Below are 25,344 nucleotides of genomic sequence, written 5' to 3'. Positions count from 1 at the left end.
GGTGGAAATCTCACATTCATATAGTGGAGACGAGTTCTTCCATAAGATACACGACAAATACCGACGTGATCCACCAACCCCCTTTGACTCCTACGTGCGGGATGAAAAGTCGCGCGCGCCTAACCCGAAACCGTGGCCGGACTCTCCACGTGCAGATGGTGCCCGGGTGTTCACTCGCGCGCCCAGGGGCGTCTCATTCAAGCAGAGCCTAATCCTATCCAGGGTGGAGATTACACAGCAGGGATACCCCCCAAATCCCCATGCGCCTCCACCCCCCACCCAGGCCCCACTACGCACGGACCCCTCGGTTCCTTCCCCCCACCCCCCAAGTCCTCCTTAGCGCGAGTGGCAAGTCGACAACTGCCACTCATGTGTTCTCTCGACCGGTGTCATCGCGCGAGGGCCTTTTGTGGTGTACGAGTGACGCAAAAAACAAATCACGTATTTAGTTTATTATCATGTATCATCATCGGCAGCCACGGTCAATCCAATCCAATGCCGCACGAAGGTTTTCTCCCAGCAGCCGCAATCTCTCACGAAACTGGATGATCAATAACATCGCAGGATCGTAAGAGATGGCGACGGCTTGGGAGAGGGGGGGGGGGACCTTTATCCAGCAGTGGATAGATCATGTATGACGAATGAAATAAAAATAATATTATCAGCAGCAGAGAGTAAAAAACTAAAATTACCGTCCTCTAAGGCACGACCATCCCGAAATAAAGGTCCCGAGATAATTGCATGACATCACCATCATCATTATCGCCGCGAGGTGCTCACGGCTATGCTTTGTGCTGTAATTGAACGTCGCGTGAGACACGTGGCGAAGAGATCCCCGTAATTAATTCACAGTCGCCCCTTCACCCTCCCTCCTCGTCCCTCCTCGCGACTGCAATGAAACCACGACGGCCACAACTCCGCGTTATGACCCCGTGCGCCCGGCTGCTTTTGCGCGCCGCGCAACGAACGAGAGAGATTTACACGGGTGGGTGTGGTGGGGGGGGGGCTTCTTTATAGAAATTGATAACGAGAGGTAAAATTGCCGTGTCGCCGATCACGCGGTGTCGCGCGCCGAGAGAGACCGCGAGCCACACAAATGTGCCCCGCCCCCCCCCCCCCCCCCAATGTAGAAGTGGCTATTGGGGTAAAGGGGGCGCTGTTTTAACGAGCACCCGTTATGAAGGCTGGCACAGAAGAACAGAAATAAACAACGAGGGTTGGATTTGAGTGGCCAAGCCCACGCACGGTCGCCTTTGTCTCCCCCGGTGCTGATGTTTACATGCGGACCATGAATGAATGCGGACAGGTGCAAAGGAGGTTGTCTTATCGGTGCCCCCCCCCCTCTCTTCCCATCGCGCCTCGGTCTTCAATCAGGGAGATAGTGGGGGGGGGGGGGGGGGGGCAATCAGTGCTGATGCGATCGCTTTGGCGGGCTCACAGCGACGAGTGCGAGACTTGGCGGCTCGCCGCACTCGCGGTGCGGTCTCCCCCATGGATGGACTCGTCCACCGACGTGGCAATGTGGAATTTCCACCAGCACGTCACGGCGACACTACTTTGTTGTTGTTTGTTTGTTTGTTTTTGGGTCAGCAAAACGGGAGCTGAGCCCCGCCACCCTACGCTCGTTCGGGGCAGGCAAGCGCCCGAGCTGGACTTGTAACCGTTTAGGTCTTGACGCGAGACGCGGCCCATCTCTCGTCGCCACCATGGGCCCGTGGTCCAGCCACTGCTGGATGAAGGCCTTTCCAACGCGGCGTCCCACATCCCTGCGCGTGGTTGGACTTCTTTCGCAGCGTACGGGGCCGGCCGTTGCTCGTCGGAGGCGCTGCGACGAGCCCAACTCGTCGGCTCCATTTGCGAGGCTTATCGCCTCTCGGGTGCGAGCTCCCTCCTTTGGTAGCCATTCTGTCACCAGTCTCACCCATCGGCCATCAACCACCATCACCCCCCACCCCCACCCTCCCTTCTAGCGATGTGTCCCTGTCCAAGACAGCCGACTCTGTTGACAATCAATATAAGTGGAGTGCATCTGAAAACTCGCGTGTTAGATTGAAAACAAATTTCTTTAGAACTGCGTTGCGTGTTTAGTTTGTTGTCCTTCCCCCGCACCTATTAGCACGGTTGGCGACGTACGGTGCGAATGAAGTTCAACACATATACATATGGCAATACATAGGGACATCTGAATATGAGCTCTATGCATCCCCCACAACACCGCACTTTTTACTTACCAACCGCGACTCCCAGTGTCTTCCCCACGTGTGTCCCGAGTTTAACGACTCGCTCGCGAGGAAAGAGGGCATTTCTAAGTGACCAATGAAACTACGTGCGCCGCGAAAAGGGGGTGGTTTTTTTTTGTTCGTGCGGTTAGAGGAGCGACACAAAAACAATCTCCCGGGATAGAGCCTTGGAAATATTGACGAACCGGAGGCGTCGCATATGAATGGGACCATGTCAAAATAAATAGCGCAGATTCATCAAGGTCACGCATTGCTTTTTGCGCCAGTTCGCCGAATTTTAGATGAACTACTCGCGCTTGTAATGCGCAAAGGAAAAAGCAGCCGTCCGCTGCTTAAATAAAACGTCTATTTTTACAGACCTGTGTCAATCCACTACTGGACAGAGGCCTCCCTTAACACCGCGTCGGTCATGGGGGTTGTTTGTCCGTACTTCAACACGCCTTTCAGTTCGGGGATGGGGAGGCGGGGGCAGAGAGGACAAGTTCGGATGTCACTTGCCACAGATGTCGGCTGTGGCCGGGAATTGAACTCACGTGGCCGAATTCATGATTGTGGAAATCCGGTCCAAATGGGCCGACGATCGTTGCAGAGAGACAACAACGGATTCGGAGTCGTCAAGCCTGTCGCCGACGTCACAGGGCGTCGCTCCGGGACTGCTCAATCAAAGCGCTGCGCGGTCACTGCATTCAAACGCTCACAGTCCCCGATGGGATTCGTCTGTGAGGGAGGGGGGGACGAGACCAACCCGCGAGACGAACTAGAACAAGGGGCTGCGGGGTTGGCGGCAGCGAGCAGGGCACAGTTCCAGACGGGCGACTCACGCCAAGAGTCGCAAACCCGGCGTGGAGCGACTTAGGTGCAGAGGTTAATTCCCGGGTCACGGCGAACATCAGTGACGGCGAGTGATATCCGCAGCTGTTCTGAGCAACCCCCTTCACCAACCCGCACTGACCAGCGTGCTCAAGTATTGTATGGTCAAAACAATTCCCATAACCGAAACGCGTGAGGATTTAATTTTAAATTACAGCGATAAGGGGACTGGCTCTACGTGACATCACAATGACATCACAATGACAGAAATTCCAACTTAATCAGGCCTGACGACGTTTTGGCCTCTCTGCTCTTAAGAAGGATCATTGCCCCAAACGTCAGTCTACTTATATTGCTATGTTTCCGTGATAAGGCAGTGGTATACGATGAATGTTCTCTGTTGTTGAGTTTTGAGAAACCGCTTTTAGCCGAGTGGAGTTGTCTCGAAGCTCTTCTCGTTTCCATCGAGACGACGCCGCTCGTCTTGGTGGGGTTCATTTCGGCTCACAACGTCATCACTGGCATGAGGACGAAGCACTTGGCAATGGAGGCATACTTCCGGCTGGCGATCTACGATCTGTGTACTGACTTATGTGTATTTATATTATGTATACCAGTGCAATATTACAATATCTATATTGTCCTAACCTCGGTCGTTACAAAACTCAAGCCCCGGGTCGATCCTTTATAGATAACCAACGACAATGCGCCCCCACCCTCCCCCATTGACCATGACCAATTCATGAACAATTGAGTGCTCTTCCGTCACAACTCAAGGCAGATCCGCATCTACAAAGGGCCACCGCGCATTCGTGGTGCCCTGATGGAAGCATCGGGGCTTTTCCCCTTAAATAAAAAAAAATCTGACGGAAAGGATGATGAGAATTCGAGCCCCAAAAGATGAGAGTGTGGCACATTCAGCATTTACAGCCGCCCACGTCAATGACCCGCGAGCGTTACCTGCGTCTAACAATCACAGCTTGCGCTGCAGTTTACTGAGCCGTGCTGGTACTTATCCCTCGCCTCCCTTGATGGGAGACTTTTGCTATTAACCGGGGACTCTAAAACCGTGGCCAATCGCGACCGAGGGATGTCAATGCTAATCGTATACTCCAACAAGGGGGCCTAGTGCGTTGACTTGTAGCACGAAAGACACAGTCGAGGCTACGGCGTAGTATAAAGAGACAAATCCGAAAATCAATAACGTCCCAATTTGTGTCACCAACACGTACCTGTCAACCCCTTATCAGTGCTTACCTTATTACAGACCAATTCAGACTTTATTGGTCACTCCGTGTCCTTATAAATCTCAATGTTCATCCTACAAAGTCCCATCACAAGGGAGAAACACAAAAAAATAGACAACATTTGCCCCTATTGAAACGGCTGTACGCCGTATGGACCTGAAAACTCTAATTTCCCCGTACAAGAAGACTGGGTTAAACCGTCTGGGTTGACACGGTATGCCAACATTACAGCCGGGAGACTTGTTGGTTTCGCTCATAGGGCAGAGCCAGCCCAGTTCTAAATTTCCCTCCAAGCATCGGACTAAAGCCCAACTAAATATAACACATGACCTCCCCTCCCCTCCGTGATCTGACCGAGTAAATCGCCTCCCGAGGAGTGTGACGCTGAAGCCGAGAGAAAGCGGTTGAGGGCCCAAACCGGTTCGTTCATCATCATCATTGTCATCAGCAGCAGCCACGGTCAATACACTGCTGCACGAATGCCCCATTCACGGCCGTCGCCGCCACGATCGCGACCCTGCGATGTATGAATTCAGTAGGTAACCCTACGACGTTTCCAGCAATGTGTACGCTACTCACATTGCGCAGAGTGCTGTACATTGTATGCGAAGACACTTCGTTCCAAATCACTCGCTCGACGGCACGCGTTCGTTGTTCTCGGCTGATGTCTATATCTAAAAAAAATATTGTACAAAAAGTGAGTGGCACCGCGACCCAAACGTTCGATAATTAATTGAAAGGCAAAGTGAGCGGCGCACGAGGCAGACGCTGGAATTACATCCGGCACAACATGCGACGTGAAATACATTTCAGAGCACAAACGTGATTTTCTTTCAACTGGGAATAAACATGCGCATTTGCTCCACTCGTTCGTTTCCATGCGCATCGGCTTGCCCACGTGGCGATGTGAAGCGATTTAAAAATATATCTCCTTAATTGCCACGGTAATTGAACCTTTTGCAAGGGGCCAAATGTAAACATCGCGCGCGTTAAAAGCACGCGCGCCCGTCCGCCTAATTGTCGGAAAATTATTTCAATTGAAAGTCACACACAACACACACACAAACTACAAAAAGGTCGCTTTTCAAAACAAAATATATTTACACAATATAAATAAAACTTACAAAGATTGTACATCAAACACTTTTACACATTCGCATTTCCAGTGCACAGTTATCATCGTTGAAGTCATTTGTTATTATTACTACTTGTACACATTTTTTTAAAATAAAACGCAAACAAACCCCCCCCACCCCCAACAACGCAACGCGTCGTCGTAACGGGAAACCGATTAATTCTCGTCGAATACGTCGAACTGATCCGCCGCGTTGTAAACTATCGTCCCTCCTCGTAAGTTGACAATTGGACGTTTGTACGACTCTCGATCTCGCGCTACGACGCCGGCCAGAGAATCCCATTCGACTTTTCTCATTCTGCTGCTCCTCCTCCTCTTTCTTCTTCTTCTTCTCATTGAGATGATTTCTCACAGCGAGGGAGCTGATCGGGCCTCCATGTCGGGTTTGGAGAGGCGAGACGGTTGGAAGGACTTCATCGGAGGATGTTGAGCCCTGGCGACTATCTGAAGCCGCCTGACGATGACGTGCTCGCAAATGATTTACAAACGAACACAAGCAAAATTATGCTATTGGGCGGTGGGTGGAATACTCAAAATAAGGGGAGATTATCTTTAACAAACAAACAATCCCCCCCATAATCTCCCTTTAGCCCTGATAGTCATCCTATTGAAACTAAGCCGTGAAAGGTCGTACTTTCACAAGCTCCTAATGAGGACACGATCACCAACGCCGGGAGACAATCGCCGCTCGCTTCGGCCGGGCACTAACAAAGCGCGTGCGGAATGTCGGTGTTGTAGTGTCAGCGAAACTGGCCAGGCCGAAATATCTCTTCACTGGCTCGCTCTTCACCGGACCTCCCCCCACACACTTCACAGCTCCAAACACACGAGACCGCCGCGAGAAAGCCACACGCCTCTTACTCTCGTCGCTTTTTCACGGGCAGGAGCGAGATAGACGGAGAGAAAGAGAGACACACACAGGGGGACAAGACAAGAAATGTGAAAACAGAGTCATGGAGAGATCGGGGGCGGTGTGAGGCGGGGGGGGGGGGCTTGGGAAAGACAGGGAAGAGACGCAGAGACAGAGGGATGGAGGACAAGAGGGAGAGAGAGGGGGGCATAGACGTCCCCCCGTCACGGCTGCACGCGTTCCCACGTGCCGCGCACGCGCGCCGCCTGCGTCCCCCCGCGACTCTTTCGCTCTGCGAGCACGCGGCACACACGGAGTTAGCACGCGCAGGCGACACCCGCTACGCGTCATGCTCTTAACATCGGCTTGGGCTTGTGAAGGTAAAGAGCGCCTTCCCCCTAGACCCCCCCCCCTCTCTCTCTCTCCTACAACCCCTCACCCCCAGCGGACTGGCTCTGGGCACATCCCCCCCCCCCTTCTCCCTGTCCCCTCCCCCGCGCCGCTGTCCGCTCTAATAGCTCATCATGTTCCATTAGAAGGCAATCAGTGTATATCCGCCGCTCGGCTCGCCTCAACCACACCACCGCCAACCAGCCCCCCACCACCACCACTATACCACCACAACTCCCCGCCCCTCCCCTCACATCCACCCTCGCCCCCACCGTCCTCCTCCTCCTCTCCGCGGACAGATTAGCTCTAAGCGATTGTGACAATCGCCATTATCTAGGCTCGCGAGCTGCCAAAACGCGCACCCCTCCGCAGATTTATAATGCGCCTTGCCCAGACAGCGAGAGAGGAGGGAGGGATATAGAGGGGCGAGAAGAGAAAACGACAGAAACAACCCCTCCAGCCCCCCCTCCACGCCGACACGTTAAAGCTGTCCGCCCGCGTGTAAACGCGTGCACACACACAGAATGTGGTACACATACACACAATGTGGTACACACACAATGTGGCACACACACACAATGTGGTACACACACACAATGTGGTACACACACACAATGTGGTACATACACAGAATGTAGCACACACACATACATAATGTGATACACACAGACTAGTACACATACACACAGAATGTGGCACACACAATGTGGTACACGCACACAGAATGTGGCACACACACACACACAATGTGGTACACACACAATGTGGCACACACACAGAATGTGGTACACACACACAATGTGGTACACACACACAATGTGGCACACACACACAATGTGGTACACACACACAATGTGGTACATACACAGAATGTGGCACACACATACATAATGTGATACACACAGACTAGTACACATACACACAGAATGTGGCACACACAATGTGGTACACACACAGAATGTGGCACACACACATACAGAATGTGATACACACAGAATGTGACACACACACACAGGGCCATGCATAGGGGGGTGTGGGGCCCGGGGACAATTCCCTCTGCGTGGGCCCCCAACCCCAGCGCCTTCAAACTAAACCATCTGACACACCGTGACGTCGAAGCGCGTGGGGGGGGGGGGTCCTCAAAGCCCGGGGCCCGGGGCGGTCGCCCCAATTCACCGTACCAGAGGGACGGCTTTGCACACACGATGGTAAAGTGTGGTACACACATACGGTATAGACATAGTGTGCTGCACGCACACACATATACGGAGTGGTGCGCACGCATACACAGTGACAATACAAAGACCCCCCCCCCCCCTGTATAGCCTTTTAACGCGCTGTTGGGCATAGTGCTGCTTGCGAGCACCTATGAAGGCCGGCACGGCAAATGTGTGTGTGTGTGGGTGGCCAACACCACTCCCGGCCTCCCCAACGTCTCCTCCCCAACGCTAATGTGTACACACCGCACCAGGTACTCATTGAAGGCAGACTTGACAAATGGGAGGGCCCATCATGGCCAGTTCAAACGTGCGCCGCTGTTATTGGTCGTGAGTAGGAATCAAACTTGGGTCGACGGGTTCGCAGCGCAGTGCGCTAACCACTGCGTCACCGCTCCCCACACAACGATACAAAGTGATACACACACACACGTGCACTGTATTAACACTGCGACAAACATGCACACGTACACATTAATATACACATATACATACAAAGACATCCCGCATGGCCTTTTAAAGAAAAAAAAAAACGCGAGCACCTATCAAGGTCGAAGTGGCGCACGAGAGGGTGATATGTGGTCAGTACCACGCCCGACCGCCTTTGTCTCCCTAGTGCTGATGTCTATACACCGCAGCTGACACCCGACGAATGATTATTTATGAAGGCTGAGTCGAACCTTGAGTGACCAGGGTCCGCTTCTGATGCCATGAATGAATTACGTTCAAGTGATACACACGCGCAGTCGCCCACACACTGATACACGCATACGGAGTCTCACGCAGCGGCACAACGATATTCAGCACATACGAATATACATAAGGAGTCAATCACTTGTCGCACACAGTGACACGCAGCGACAACACACGCCGTCACACGACAGAATAACAACACGCGTGTCGCACGACAGAATAACACGCGAATGGATTCACGGTCGCCTTGTGCACGTCCTGCACTCGCGAACTCGCCAGGTAGTTAGAAGCCAGCTGCGCCGTTGTACCGTGCGCCAAACGTCACCAACTGGTGTCAGTGCGACCATCGCTCGGGACAAGAAGAGCACGGGAGCATTCGGAGCGACACCCGCTTCGCCCTCCAGTGGGGACGTCAATCCGCAGTGCAGCTGTGCGGCTGTTTAATCGACGGGCTTGAACCCCGAGTAGCCTGTGATGGCGACGAGCGAGCCCCTGTCGGAGGGCACCTTTTTTTTAATCAAAGGTCGGCATGGTGTCATCCGGGGAACGCTTAGGTCGGGCCCCAGCGCTCGACCGTCCTCGTCTCGCCAATTGCCGGTCGGTTTAATACCTGGCAACAGGTGCTCAAGTAAGGCTGAAAATTGACCACGTGGGAAGAGACAAGGACCCACTCACTGTAAGAAGATATTTTTTGCCACCGATGTCAACCGTGACCGGGAATCGAACTCAGGCCGGCCAGGATGAGCGCACCGCCCCCGCGCAAGCGCACGCACGGAGGAAGGCACCCCCCTGCATGACACCGTGGCGATGGGGACGGGTGAGAGAGGTCGAGGGGCAGCGAGTCGAGGGGATGTCACCGATAAAAAAAAAAGCAAGACTCCCTCCAGCACGGAGGAAGCCGCGCCATGGTGAAAAATTAGGCCGCTCACAGCTTAATTAGCGCTAATTAAGCTCCACACGCGAAAACAGTGCAAGTCCTCTCCTGTCTGTGGGGGGTCCCCTCCTCCCCCCCCCCTCCCCGATCTCGCTAAACAAACCCCAAGATACGCGTGCCGTGCTCTCACCACGCAGCCAAACTGTTCGCTATTTCACACCAACGAGCGGGGACTGGGGTAGCGGAGTGGGGGGCTGGGAGGGCCTGGCTGGTTGTGGCTCATATCTCCGGTGGGGGGAGGTGGGGGGATGGAGAATGTTGTTGTTGTTGTTGTTGTTTATCCAATCCTTACGTTCCCCCCTCTCTCCGAGAGATGTTATTCACTTATTCCGCGGTGCACACTGCGTAGCATCAGCACCGTCAGCAAACAAGTGCCATAAAAGAGCAACATCGGGGGGGGGGGAAACATTTCGCCCATTTACATTACACACGCGCCGCTCCCAGCATCCATTACATTTATGCAACCTATACGCGGCGGACGAGTTTGCCAGCGCAATGCTGCAGCGGTGCGCAACCACGACGTGAAACACACACGCGTGCACTCACACACGCGCGGACACAAGACGCGCGCGTACACGCGTAACCACACGCACGCGCGTACACACGCATCATACCTGTCAACCCCTTATCAGTGCCTACCTTATTACAGACCAATTCAGACCGTGTTGGTCAACCCGTGCCCTTTATACATCTCAACGTTCATCCTACAAAGTCCCATCACAAGGGAGAAACACAAAAAATAGACGGTTTTTTTGTTGTTGCCCGTATTGAAACGGCCGTATCGCCTTATGGACCTGAAAACTCAATTTCCCTGTACAAGAATACGGGGTAAACCGTATGGGTTGACAGGTATGAAACTTACACGCGTGCGCGAACACGTTTACACTGCGTATGTGTTTTTTTTATGTGAGAAAGGCGCTTCGCAAAAATAAATATCGAGACGGCTGACGGCGACGATGACGACGACGGTGGTGGTGAACGGTGATGAATGTTGACGCAGTTGGTGATCGTTAATAGCAGCTGATGATTGCTACAGCAGCTGATGATGAGACTGCTGCCACAGCTGATGCTTCTGCTGCAGCTGAGGAGGATGACGATGACTGCCGGAGATGATGTTGATGATGCGATGATTACTGCTGCATACGATGATCCATCCATCCCCGCTGACGACCAACGGCGATGGTGATTTATCACACGTCGCCGTCGAATTTTAAAGGACAATTTTCCAGCAGGTAAATTTCGGTCACGAAACCCGCCAAGGCTCCCCCCTCCTGTGAAATGCGAACGCTGTGAGTGTGGTGGGGCGCGCGCGAGTTTGCGTGGCTATGGCTGTTGTCCACTTGTGCCTACGAGGCTAAAGCAGCCACCGCTTTTGCTGGTCCAAAGCTGCCCCACGAAAGAAAAAAGAAAACCCTAAAAGGGGAAGTCTGTCCGATTACCCGCACAGCATTGTTGTTGTGACGTTCTGAACCCGGCCCTACCGGTCACCTGTGAAAAAGAGCGTTATAGCTCGTCGGGTTTCTCCAGTATGAATAAATATTCTCAATTCTGATCCACCCTCTTCTCTCCCTCTGTCTTGACTTTCCATCAAAGTTTCCCTGCTCAATGGGAGATTCGCTCCTTCTCTCTTCTCTGTGTCCGCCTGCTGCCAATTACCCCGGACTGACTGCTGTCTAAATCTAAAGGTTGCTTTCTCTCCTTTGTTGGGTTCGACTTGATTCTCGAACCTGCCCTTTCATGTGGCTGCCTCGCGTAGTGCACAACCTCTGCCTTGCTCACAAAGAGTGAATAATATACCCTGTCATGCCTGCACGCGGCGTTCACAGAGGTGTATGCTAATGCTGAACAAAAAGTACAAGGAGTACTTTGTACATCACTGTAAACGCAGCAAACACATTTACACCGCCGTGCCCCGCCCCCCGCCTCCCCACCTCTTAAGTATCGATTACAAACAAAAGAAATATACACCAAGGCGCTTACGATCAAATATTGTGCTTGCCACTTCACGGAGGGTCTTTATTACAGATCTGTATCGCTATAAAAGTTTGAGTCTTATTGCTGGATGGCTCCCCTTCAGTCTCGACAATCCCTCATCTTCCAGTGGATATGTAAAGGTGGTGGAATTAAGGCAGCGGGTGTTTCGTTTGGTCCAACGTGCGCGGACCGGTTATTGCCCTCGTCTAACGACGACGAGAATCTGCGCCATCAAAGACACGCGACCCAGACACGGGGCCGATTTTCAAGCCAACCGTAGATTTCTTCTTAACACAATTAGCCATTGTGCTTGATGTTGAGTTTCTCTTTTAACGTTTAGAACGCACACTCGTCAAGCGCCAATTTAAACTTTCTCCCTTTCTTTTGCGTGTGGTGAAAATTTATTGACGAAAAAAAAGTTTAATCGGCTCATCCGAAAGTATAATTGGGTTTCAATATGTACATCTTTTTTTTTAAAACTCGTAAGCATTATAAATAAATAAATAATATTGTTTCACACGTTACTTATGTGCCTTCTGTGATCACTTTGGCAGATGAGAGGGAGAGAGGGCGAGCACATGTTCGGGCTCTGTGAATGCATTCCGGCCGTAATGATACACCACACAGACCGAAGCTGAATACCATCAATCCCTTTGATCAATCTCAGTTTCGCAGTGTGAATGGAAACCGTTCTTCAAGAAGCCACATGCGATCATTTCCCGGTGGCCGATTAAAACATAAAAAGAAAAACAAGTTTAAACTGCCGTTCGAATGACGGTAAGGTCTCAACAGCAAGCTGCCTGCGTGAAAATAGCAGAAAAAAACCCCTCACCCATGCGATCGCAAAACGTTCACCGCTAAAGTTTCCGAAGAACGTTCCTGTTGAACGCTCACTCACTACAAAGGTTCCCTACTAATGTCCCAGCTACGTGGAGCTGCGCAGCACGGCTCAATCGCAAGTCCCGTTGGTTCGTCAGCGGGGGCCGCCGGCGTCGAGTCCGACGTCTCTGGGAAGAAGGGGGCAGGCGGGGCGGGTGGGGCGAGTGGGGCGGGTGTAGGGGGCGGGGTGGCGAACTCATCCGTTGCCCAGCCTGGGTGCGGCGAACCCCTGCCGGGAGCCGGGTCCGCCGCTCGGCTGCTTGGCGTGGTTGGCGAGGAACGCGCCGCCCGTCCCCCGTGGCGGCGAGAGGGCCAACCTGGGCGGCGGGTAGCGGCCCGGCTCGTGGTCGGTGGGGGAGCCGTGCTGCGCGAGCACGTCGGCGCACTCCTGGCACCGGGCCTGGCGCGCGTAAGTCATCGGCGTGCGGCCAAGCGCGTCGCGGGCGAGGACGTCGGCTCCGTACTGCGTACGCAACGACGCGGGAGAGAAACGCGGCCCGGTGCGGGAGGGGGGGGGGGGGGGGTTCATAAGACGGGAGAGTCAAAGGCGTGCGTCGCCGGGATGGGTGAACAAATTCAACAACACGATTCAGGGATTAGCACGGTTAGCTAATTAGTGCAATATATATATGAAATTCGCCACATTTTTCATGAACTATGCCGAAAGGGACTCTCTGCTCTGCTGAAGGGATATTGCCCGAAACACCAGCCTAATCTATGAGGTGTAGGATTCCTCACGCCATGTCGGTCATGAGAATTCTCAAGACTTATACTTCACGCTGCTAACTGCGAGTTGATGAAGGTGGTGCCCAGGACTGATTCAGACATCGCTTACCACCACTGATGGTTTCCCCAGGGCTGGGAATCAAACCCAGGTTTTGAAGCGCAGTGCTCTAACCACAATGTCACCACCCAACCCTCTCTTTATGTTTCAAGGCAGTGTTTATAACGAATGTTGCGAGTGTCCAAACTGAACTCTATAGACACGCTAAGGCATGTGCTGTAAAAAAATAACCCATTTACGATTAAACGTCTGCTTGCGCAAGACTCCTCCTGAGCATAAGCGTGGCTTTCCTGGGTAAAGAATTGGCATTATTTTCTGTCTCCAAGGCCCCAGAGTCTCCGGGAATGTGTCACATTCAGGAGTTTGAGATCAATTAATTGTTTTATGGTGGTGGAGGGAACTATTCGGGGCACTGTGCTCTTCTTAAATACACAGGTTGGCTTTCCTGGGAGAAAAAAAAATACATTTAGTCCACAAGGCCTGGTGAAAACAACGTCACAAAGTCACAAAAGCCCATCACCGATCTCACGACAAAAACTAAATGAGGAAAAATAATGAGGGGCATTGGGATCCCTACACGCACCCAGACGAGGAGCTGCGTGATGACGACGTCGGGCAGAGCGCAGGAGAGATGAAGCGCAGTGCAGGCCATGCTGTCACCACCACGACGACGGCCGCCGCCGCCACCGGCGGTGCCCCCACCTCCCTCGTCGTCGTTGTCGTCGTCATCATCGCCGTCCTCCTCGGGCTCGTTGACGTCGCTGCGCGTGCCGTGCGCTAGCAACAGCACGACGAAGCGCAGGTCGCCGGCGCGGACGGCGCGGCACAGCGTCTGGCCCAGCGAGGCGTCCGCGTAGGGGATGGGCGCCAGGAAGAGGCGCTGCTCATACTTGGCCCGGATCCAGCGCTCCTTCTCCTCCCTGGCGGACGCGAAAAACAAGCAACACCGTCAACCGGAGGCTCTGATGTGTTCGATCGGTCAGCCTAGGTCGCAGCAAGATAAAGTGGGGGGGGGGGGGTTTCCTCCACAAAGAAGTTGTTAGGCTTAACAATTAAAATTGCCTAATTTGTACACCGTTTAGCGAATTTTATACGTCTGTAGTAGGGGTGCCATGGTGGCGAGATGTTAACTACCTCGCCTGGTATAAAGGAAGTTGTGGGTTCGATCCCGACACTGGCACCTGTATATTTGGAGTTTCCATGTCTCTCTCACCGTGGTCATGTGGATTTTTCTCCATTTCTTACGGTTTTTCCCTCCACATTTAGAAACATGCGTTTAGACTATTTGACTGCTATACATTTCCACGTGATAAGCCACTTCGTTGAGCTATCATTTGTGGCTCGATCGCTTCTGAAAAAGAGAGGTATATAACTCAGTGCGCCTTACCTGGTAAAGTAAAAGAGAGTTTAAAGTTTAGTTATTACAAATGGACGTGTAACAATGCATCGAACCGCTCTGCCGCAGAGCAACTCCTCGCACGACCGTGTGGAGAGCGGCGAGGGAGCGGCGCGCACCGGGGAACCGGCACAACGCCTCGCACCGCTTACGCGAACGCGCTGCCGGCGAGAGTCCAACGCAGGATGAGGAGCATGGAATTGCCCTTAACAAAGGCTCACACTAATATCGGGCACATCCTCTGCCAAGCCGCAACCGGGCAAGCGATGGTACTACTCGAGCTCAAGCCCACACACACAACTCCCGTGGTGTTGCGCTGAAAGTTTCAGTGTGAACAAAAAAAAAATGGCCCGAAGCATCAATGAACAATGGGGGGGGAGGCCTGCGCGTAAAGAATGTTGTTAAATATTTGATGAGCCTCTTAAAAAAAAGGGAGAAGCCTTGACATTTTTTTTGTGTTGTTATAAATCTTACCAGCATTACAATTCTTCACACTACAATTGAGGAGCCAGTGTCAGGACGAAGTTCCCTGTATTCCGCATACCGTCCAAACAGGGACCTCAGAACAGCTACTCTGTATTCAGCCACGCGGGGGTGGTGGGGTGGTGAGCTGTAGCTGGGAGCCTCGTTTGAAAAGCGTCGCTGGGATTTGTTAGCACCTTTGCTCTCCCGGTCGCCTCTGTGCATGTCTAAGAAAAAAAAAAGCTTAAAGAAACATTCAGCAGCGCTGAGTGAGAGACACAGTGGGCAGGATCTGGCTTCCTCACCACCCAGCTCCGTCGGAGGCACCGCAGGGCACCGACGGTCAATGCAGGGGTAACCGACGAGTGTCGGGTGGGGGGGCAACTTGCCAAGTCATGTCAATGGCTCTCTGAAGGCCACCTTTAAGGCCCACCGCGTGTACCTCAAGCGTTCAAATTCACACCACTCTTTGTCAATCTACTGCTGGATGAAGGCCTCCCAATGCTGTGTCCATTGGTGGGGGGGGGGGGGGGTGCTCTGTTGGATGATATTTCATCACCCCTGGTCAGTGTGGGTTGGTAGAGGACGCGAACTCAGGACAGGTTCAGATATCACTCGCCGCTGACGTTAGAAGTCGTCGGGAATCGAATTCACGTCACTGGACTCATAGTGCAGTGCGCTAAGCACTGCACCACTGATCCACCCATTTATTATTATTATTATTTACTGTTGTTGTTGTTGTTTCTGGCTTGAACCGTCTTGGCGGTGGGGTGGTGCGCAGGTCCTGTTCACAGCCCTGAGCAGGTAGTGGAAATTCCACATTACTAGTGGTGAGGGGTCAAGCATAGTCAGACAACCATTGCCAAGAGCCTATGACATTGAACTCATTTGATCGATTCCAGATGGTATAAGGGACCGAGCTGAATCCAGGCTGGGGCGTGGACTTGTAACTGTCTTGCTGGCCACACAACCGAACCACTGCACACAAATAACTGTCTCTACGAATGTGTTTCAACACCGTAGTTGTCAAAGGCTGACGAGTCACCTTTAATAATAATACTTTCATTTTACATAGCGTCATTCATGCTCAAAGCATCCCATAACGCTGTACATCTCTATATATAAGGGAAATTTGTGAATGTGTCTGTTCAAAATGTTTAGCGTACTTCCCGACATGCAACAAACTTGAAATTTGCCATGTCGGTACTTTCCAGACTGTACACCATGCAAAAATTATAAAAAAATACTTTTGTATATTTTTTTTTTGGGGGGGGGGGGGCTCAATAATGCATATTTTTTTGCACGGCAAGTGAGCTGTGACGTCACATCTGTCATGTGACCCGCGCATGTGGAAGCGTAACGCAGTGTGCCTGCTCATGTCACCCCCCCCCCCAACCCTCCGCGAGTAAAGTTAAATACAAATGTGTTGCAGGTCTCAGGCGTTCTTCACGCAGCATTGCTTTATTATTTCTGTCGTTTACTGCCTTACGCACCCTGAAAGTTGCGTGGTGTGTCTGCAGCAAGCGCGTGTATGTGTACCTATGGACGCGCGCGCATGTGTGTGTGTGGGGGGAGCGGTAGTGTAGTGGTTAGCGCGCTGTGCTACGAACCCGGCGACCCGAGTTCCATTCCCGCTCACGGCCACCACCGGTGACGATTATTTGAACCGGTCCTGGGCCTCCCCTAGGTCGACTCAGCCTCAAACGAGTAACTGGTGTGGTGTGTGAACATCGTCACTGGGGAGACAAAGGCGGCCGGGCGTGGTGCTGGCCACCCACCCCCTCGTTGATTATATATGAGGACCAAATCCCATGTACAGTCACTGGCAAGCAAATGAAAACCCTACCTGCAGGCAAAATTAAAAAGTAACAACAAATAAATAGATGGCATCAAAGCAAAGATGCACAAACAACAAAAAAACAGTGATCTCAACAGACAAAATGAGTCCATGTGGTCACATTAAAAAACACAATCCCAACTTCCCAACCGAGCCAGAAAACCTCGTCCCGCCTGAGCTAAAGTCTCTGCGACACTCGGCCCGTGCTGACAGCGAGCCCGTGCTGACAGCGAGCCCGTGCTGACAGCGAGCCCGTGCTGACAGCGAGCCCGTGCTGACAGCGAGCCCGTGCTGACAGCGAGCCCGTGCTGACAGTGAGCTCGTGCTGACAGCGAGCCTGTGTAAACGGGACGCGCCGTGTGGCGTTCCACCAAACCCGTCGCATCCACCGTCATTTCATTGACCGAGATCCCTGTGCTATGTTACAAGCGATCTCTGCAGCCTTTCTCGGCCGCCGTCTCAAGAGTAACACCTCACCACGAAAGCTGTCGCCGCATCTTGCTGTTGCTAAAATAACATCGCGGGACGCAGATAGGCGGCAAATCAGTGGCACAGTCGAGCATGGCGGCTCCCCGTTGCCCCCAAGGCTGTGGCCGGTCCCGCTCAGGGGGAAACCTCCACAGAAAAAGCCAGGCGCCAGCACTGCCGTCGTTTCTCCACAGCATATCAGTGGACAGTTGCGTAGAATAACCAAAGGGACAGGGACGGGGGGGGGAACCCTTTTCTTACGAATGGCCAAACAGGGCATTCAAATACGTTTGGCAAGTCACACATTAACACACACCTCAGTCACTTCTGCCACTGAAAGGACCTCTCGCAGTGACCGAAGTAACAAGAGTGCGGTAACATCAGAAGCACAGCGTTGCCAGTATTTTCCTCAAGTCACCAGACCAGCGCGGCTAAGCCGCTTGCAGTGCCTCATAATTGTGATTTTTTGGGGCTGTTTCGAAGTGGTCGGCCTCGTGTGGCCTCAGGCCTGGTTTAAATGAATCCTCAACCCTGGTTTAAACTCAGGAAACATTGTACTCAGGGTGGTTAAAGGGATTTTTGTTATTGAGCTCGGACCCACGTAATGACCGTACAATGTCTAAATACTGTGCTCGCGCGAGCTTGCTTTGCGCGAGTGTGTGGGAGGCGAGCGTGCATCCCTGGGAGGGCCACGGTCACTCCGTAACGAGGTGAAATCGGCACGGCGATCACCTACAAGGGCTCTTCGCGGCCTGCACTTCGCTCTTTTAGAGCTTTGTGAAAATGCCCCAGTGATTGCGTGATTCAAAAAGCATTAATCGCCAGATGTGGCGTAGTGGTTAGCGGTGTACTGCGCTGTGAACCCGATGACCTGAGTTCAATTCTGGGTCACGGCTAAAAGAATCAGTGGTGAGCGAAATCTCGATGGGTCCTGGCCTCACACTTAATCAACAGGCAGTGACTAGCATAGTCAATAATGGCCACGTAACCTCTCATTGCTTACACGGTATGGATGGGCCTTCGTCCAGCCAGTGGATTGACAAAGGGCCATAAATAAAATAATGCACATTTAAAAAAAGTGATATTGTGTTACGATCTGAATTTAAATGCACATCTTTACTGGTAAAAATGTCAACAGGAATAGCAATTCCATGCAAATTTTTAGTGTGAAACGCTTTCCCGCTCCCATTCATCGGATAAAGCCTCTGCACGCGTGCAGTCGCGTAATAACAGCTAGGGACGCAACCAATAACTACTTAATTAAATAAGATGGATCATTTTAATAATCGATCGTCAATACAATCGATTGCTCACAGCCGCCCTCCCCTACCCAGGAGTACAAGTGGCGTGAGCAATCACTGCGCGCCCAAGGTACCTCTTAATGGAATTTTCAGGGAGTGGTGCGGATTGCGACACCCCGCCCGAGATTGATTTTCAGCTACAGAGGTTGAAGGTGAAGGTTGTAATACTCCCGGAAGCTGCCGTGGGCGCCACGTTGGTTATTGGGCCACACAAACGCGCATTTCCCTGCGCCCCCACCGCCCCCTCCCCCCCATTGCCCCCAACCGCCCCCCACCCCCACCACCACCACCCTCCCCCACCCCAACCCCGTACTGTGGAAGCGGTTACTAAGAAAGCGGTTCGAGATGCACAAGACGAATGGGCCATCGGCTTTTGTTATGCGGCGTGAAGGTCAAAAGGTCCGACGGCTGGCATCGTGTAAATGAACATTGACGAATATATCTGTGCTATTGTTTGTGACGGTTCGCATCGTCACCGTTGCTAAAGTGCTCGGACACAGTGTGCGCGTAGTGTTGTCGTGACCCGCACCATGAACCCAGTGGGGTCGATACGACTGATAGTCACTAAGCACAATGCAACTGGCAACTGATGAACTTGGCTTGTGGCTCTGTAAGGTCCATTCAGCCTAAAATGGGTACTTGGTGCTGCACGACAACATCACAAGGGGAGTGACAAAGGCAACCTGGAGTAATTTTGGAATCCAACACCTTATCTCATACAGTATTATGCCAGCCTCAATAGGTGCTTGCTATCAGAATCTGCCGTGTGGTCAAACTTCCTCTCTATTCCCATCGCTTTCCTTAAAACTAGCATCACACACACACAACGGTGAGAACCACCAATCGCCGACAATCTACCTCCTCCTCGGAGCGGAGCCGAGTTCCCCGTATCGCTCGCCGAACGCCGTGCGACTGAAACGCGCCGGGGAGGACGGCCCCCTCTCTCGGGCGACTCCTTCAACCCACTACAAGCCGCGAAACAGCCCAACGTGGCGGCATCGGCGAGGCGGAACGAAATCATCACAATTAACCTGCCACCTCTCCTTACCGTGGGCCCCTGCGAGTGACGCCGTTATTAATTACAAAAACCCACACGCGGCGCGCAGCGTCACCCGGCCCCGTGATGGATGCCCTGTTTGCGCGCTCTCCTTTTGCGGGCGGGCCTCCGGGGTGGGGAGGGGGGGCGGTGGGTGGCGGGGCCGTTTGCGGTGTCGCAGCTGGAGGCCCGTGTCAGGGTCTGGTTTTTTTTTGCATGTCCCCCCCCCCCCCCCTTGTTCGACGCAACGATCGAGCGACGCAGGGCCCATGGATGGCTCATCCCGTTTCTCGAGCGACAAAAATAGTGGACAGGAAGTGGCCGTGGAAACGACGGGAAACACATCAGAAAGCCCGAACGTGAAAGAGCGTGAATATTGATCGTAATGCCCTCCTCATTGTACCTCCATTGTATTTAAATAGGTCCCTTCCTTAGTCAAGACTTTCATTTACAACTGGACTTGTCGCTTGAACATGTTACAGTGCTTTTGTCAATCCACTGCAGGGCAAGAGCCTCCTGACGCCACGCAGGTCATGGCAGTTATGAGACCACGTGTCACCACGTGGCTCAGTGGAAAGTGGTGTAGGCAAGCAAGGAGCATTGACGCGGGAGCAGAGAAGTAGAGTACAACAATGTTTTTGTGGTACTGTACTTGCTGCACTCTCCTCTGCTCCCCACAACGCAGCTTAATAATATGGATGGAAATGCTTTTGAACGACACTATACATCGGGCTGTAATTGATCTATCTCACTTGAAACGTTACGTAAAAATTTAAGTTAATATTGCTGTTCGTTACTGTTTCATATTGAAAGAAAGTTTTGCTATAATGCTTAAAATTGCACGGTTGTTTTTGACCGATATATTTTTTATCAAGAGTCCTGCATCGTGTTTGTGACCGAGGGAACCCTCAAAGAGATTGTTCATCTCAACATACTCCCATCCTGATTAAATAACGGATGTCTGTCCCTCTCCAGCACGATCGCTGCTACACCAAGTTCTACATTAGGCAATTACCCGCAAATTACCCATGTGGGATTACACATAGCAGTTTTTGCCCCCTCCTGGTAGATTCATGCCTGATTGCAGCTGCCAAATCACCTCGTGTCCACAGGGACAGCTTCCACTAGGGATGCCCTTTCAAATTAGATGTGAATTCCCTTGCCTGGTATACAGGAGGTTGTGGGTTCGATCCCGACCATGACGCTCGTATATTTGGAGTTTGCACGTTCTCTCCACGGTCGTGTGGATTTTTCTCTGGGTCCTCCGGGTTTTCTCTCCACATTTAGAAACATGTGTTTAGAGTATTTGGCTGCTTAAAATTTCCACATGATAAGCAACTTCGTTGAGCTATTATTTGTGGCCAGGTCGCTTCTGAAAAATAGCTATCCAGATCAGTAGGCCTTACCTGGTAAAATAAAAATAGTTTAGTACAGTATATAAATGTTTCAGATGCGATGTGATGCAAGTCGATAATTGTGCGTAAAGCGATCTGGGATGTCCTGGCATAAAGAACGCGATATCCAAAACAAACCATGAGCATGATTATTTTCCTGTTTATTAATCCCATCTTACTTTGTAGAAACCACCTGTCCTTGTGTTCTCCTTCTTATTCTGCAAAATATTTTCACCAACAAACATCACACGTAATTTTTTTAAGTATAGATGATTTGCTTTGAAACTTTAACATGAAAAAAAAAACTCAACTGACTTTGGTTCCAAAGATGAATTACCTGTTCATTTATTCTGTGCCATCATCATCATTTCTAATTTATACGACACCTCCCATGCAGTACACATCTGTCCCCAGGTATTCCTAACGAGAGAAAATTAACCACATCCCAATGGGCTGACATGTAGATTTACACGGGGAATCGAGTCGCCGTGTCCCACGCACGCGCGTTGTGCCTCTTGCCCAGGGCAGTGCCGTGCTGGCTCAGTGAGAGCAAAGTATTTCATGGCCACGCACACTTCCCCGCATCACACCCGTCTCAAATCCCACACCCAAGCCCTGAGGTATGTCGAACAATTACAATAAAATATGACGTGCCTTAACCGTGCTCGATGAACGTACGGCTTTAGCAGAATTGCAAAATGTTATTTTTAATAATAAAAATCTTGATTTTATGAAGCGGCTTTCATAATGAAATTTTAAAGTGCTGCACAGCAAATTAACTGAAATACGTTCCTCCAAACCCTGAGACTATTTATTATTTGTTCTGGTTCGTTTTGTCCACGAGGGTAGACGTAAAGTTGATGTACAACTTGCGAAAAATTATACGCAGTGCATTTTCGCGTGCGCAAAATCTCGCACATGTATCGCATGAATCGATTTTGACAAATCGACGAATCATTTAAATGCCCCGCGGCCGGCTCGCCCCTCGCCGTCACACGAACCGCACGGATTGTCTCGATCGGACGCTGAGGTGGAGAGGCTTGGTGGTGGGGGGTAGGGGGTGGAGCGGGGATGCTGTGGGAGGGTCGAGCGGTTGGAATTGATAAAGGGAACACGGTCCCATGTCGCCAATAAGGGGCCGGGCGCTGCCGTCAAGCGAGCGTGACGCGAGTGTCGGCTCGCAGCTGCTGCCCCAACAATCCCGGTGCTGCGCAACAACCAATCTCTCACACACACACCCACACATATAAAGAGACAGAGATCCCCCTCTGGACGGACGACTTCCGAATATGGTCATCTCCAGCGCACAGCGCAGTCCCAATCCGTTCCTTAATGTCAGAGACCCCCCCCCCCCCCCATCAAAAAAGGGACCAAAAGCCTGACATGGATTCTGTTTAAATGCCAATATTTTAAAATATATATTTTTTTACTTTTCTCTATGTAATTTCCACCTCTGGAAGAACCGTGTTTTCGCTGTAACGGGGTTCTTCCATAGGGGAACACGACTCACGTGACCCACACGCTGCGGGAGTAAGGCTCTCATCCTGCATTGGATTAACAAAAGAGCCGTACACATAACCACAGATCCCCTGTATAGCCTGTATAGCCTGAAAACGTGACTGTTGGGGCAAGTGCTGTTAGCGAGCACCTATGAAGGCCAGAATGGCACACGAGAAGTTGGGTGGCCTAGTGGCAATGTTTACTACACATCACACCAGGTACTCATTTGAGGCTGAGTCGACCTAAGGGAGGTCCATGACCGATTCAGATATTTGTCACCGATGTTGGTCGCGAGCAGGAATGGAACTCGGGTCGCCGGGTCCGTAGCGCAGTGCGCTAACCGCCATACTACCGCTACCCTTCACACGCGATCACACACGGGCACATACACGCGGCGTGTGCAGAGAAAGCATTGAAGACATTTCGTGCACTTCCCACCCCCCCCCCCCCCATTGGTGCAGCACACACTGTGAACTGGGGCTGTGCCGACACCTAAAGAGCAGGTTTCACTCGCACGGAGGCAGTGTGCAATTCATTAATTATAAATAAGCCCGTGTAGATCTTGATCTTGCGAGTGATTACCGGGAGAAGAAACACGCTCCGTGGGGGGCAGGGGGGGGTGGTTGGTGGTGTAAAGCGACCGTACGATGTCCTCATTAAGATCGAAGCCGGAGTCCAATGGTGAGCGCGCGCGGGCACGCACAAGCGCCGGCAGCGTGCACTCGCGGGCAAGGCCGCGGTCAAGATCGATTCTTACGCCCACGATATGCGCATCAAATTGTGCGTGGCGCGATCGACTATTTACGATTTTTGCAAATGATGCGGTGATGTTACACCGAGGCTAAGGGAGCAGACAAAACTGCACAAAGCAGACTGGATAAAAGGCAAAAGAGAAGCTATGAACGAGCGAAAAGAGAATCAATATTTGGATCGGATTGTGACCCTTAACCGTGATAATTGCTGGAGGGTGATTTGTTACATGCCCAACGTGCATTGCTTCAGATAGCTGTATTACTTTCTAATGCGGGAAATAGAGGTTCCTAGCAGAATATATGTGTTATTTAGATATTGCACGTGTTGATTGTTCAATACCTATTATATATGCTGCAGAATATCACAAGTGGCGTTTTAATAGTGCACAGATAACACGACGATCCATTTCCAAGCTAAACAGTGAGCATTTGTCTCCACAGACGTGTCAAATGACCACGGGGTGCGCATACCGCTTTGGCAAGTTTAAAAAAGGCACGCTCACTCATTCCAAGAAGGCGAACGAACTATACACCTGCTGAATTTGCGTCGGAGTTCGAGTCACGATGCCGCTGCCCCAACTCTCGGGAGGTCCACCCCCCAAGGGCTCATCGTCTCCCAGCCCACTCGCCAATAAACGTGCCCCCCCCCCCGTCTCCCGAGCCACGGCGATGTTAAAGCCCGATTAATTAAACGTGGGGTGGCTGAAGCGCGCGTTCCGCGCAAACACGTGTGCACGGCACAACAAGGCGAACTAAACTTTTTTTTAAAGAGAATAAAACAACAACCCTATTGTGGAGTGCCGCATGGCGTGCATCCCCCTTCTCGCCATTTAACAACCGCCTGCATCCTCCCCCAGCCCATCCCTCACCCTGTTCTCCCTCCCCCGTCGTCCCATTAACACATTTACAACCATAACACAGACGCCGACAAAGCGGCCAGGACAATTACGCCCCACAATGCGTCCAGCGAGCCAATTGTGCTCGTCTGCCCCCGTCGCCACACACTCGCACTCGGCATAAAGGAGCGAGGATGATCGCTCCACGCCGTAATGACTGGAACCCATCTGCTGGTCACCTCCTTCAAAGGTTGCCGGGCTGGAGGAATGGACGACGGGTCCTCTGGCCAGATCCGATAACGGGTTTTATGCAACAGCGCCCCTAACCGCCGTCCTCCCCCCCCCCGCCAACCCCTCCCCCCCAAGGCTGTCTCCTTTCCACAGTGGCCCTTTCCTTTCCGCCTGTCTTTGGATTTAATTTGGACATTATGTGGCTGTTGGGAGACGCGCACGCGTGTGTGTGTGTGTGTGTCCTGCAAGCAAGCTTTCAGCTGAGCAAACATGCACACACACACGGACAGGCACATGTACGATGAGGACAAAAGATCCCCGCTTAGCCTTACAGACGGTCAGGACAAATATTGTTAATGAGCACCTATTAACGAGTAACCTTACAGATTTGTCAGGGTAAATATTGTTAGTGAGCTCCTATTACGGAAAATGCATGCACATCATGCACACGTTACGACTGCTGCTGCCTGGTATACAGGAGGTCGTGGGTTCGATCCCGACCCTGACGCGCCTGTATAGATGGAGTTTGCATGCTCTTCCCTCGGTTGTGTGGATTTTTCTATGGGCCCTCCAGTTTTTCTCTCCACATTTAAAAACGTGCATTTAGAGTATTTGGCTGCTATAAATTTCCACATGATAGGCCACTTCGTTGAGCTATCATGTGGGCCTTACCTGGAAAAATTAAAATAGTTTAGTTTAATTTCGATTTAAAGCTTTCGTGACTGTAGGGATTCATATTCTTGGTTCTTTCGGTAAAGTCACGTAGAAGGAAAATAATAAAATAATACAAATAAAACTATTAAATTATCACGACGTTTCGATTGCAACACAAGCAATCATCATCAGGTGTGAAAACCACGGCAAGAAAATTTGGTTTCGTTTAAGTTGAACACGCAAGCGTAGCTGGAGGGCGAGTCAGTCCTTTCCCACAAGCATTCCCGGGGAAATCCGGAAAAAAAACATTTGCGCTTCAGGCCA

At 51.7% G+C, this 25,344-nt stretch overlaps 1 protein-coding gene across 3 annotated transcripts in view; it reads right to left on the bottom strand.

The window, feature by feature from the left end:
• Positions 1–5,374: 5,374 nt before the first annotated feature.
• The window catches only part of LOC116938557 (arf-GAP with GTPase, ANK repeat and PH domain-containing protein 1-like), a 176,386-nt gene continuing 156,416 nt past the window's right edge, over positions 5,375–25,344 (bottom strand). For all 3 annotated transcript variants that reach the window (XM_076059408.1, XM_076059407.1, XM_032945827.2), the window contains exons 17-18: positions 13,737–14,073; positions 5,375–12,832 (exon numbers count right to left, since the gene is read on the bottom strand). In XM_076059408.1, coding sequence (XP_075915523.1) covers positions 12,566–12,832; positions 13,737–14,073 — 604 coding nt within the window. In that variant the 3' untranslated portion in view covers positions 5,375–12,565. The remainder of the gene's footprint in view (positions 12,833–13,736; positions 14,074–25,344) is intronic.

This window comes from Petromyzon marinus, chromosome 4 (genome assembly GCF_048934315.1).
Source record: "Petromyzon marinus isolate PM22_M1 ecotype Great Lakes invasive population chromosome 4, UKy_Petmar_22M1.pri1.0, whole genome shotgun sequence".
In the NCBI taxonomy this organism is placed as follows: Eukaryota; Metazoa; Chordata; class Hyperoartia; order Petromyzontiformes; family Petromyzontidae; genus Petromyzon; species Petromyzon marinus.
Note: the sequence above shows the minus strand (reverse complement) of the source record. Positions and strands in the feature narration are given on the sequence as shown.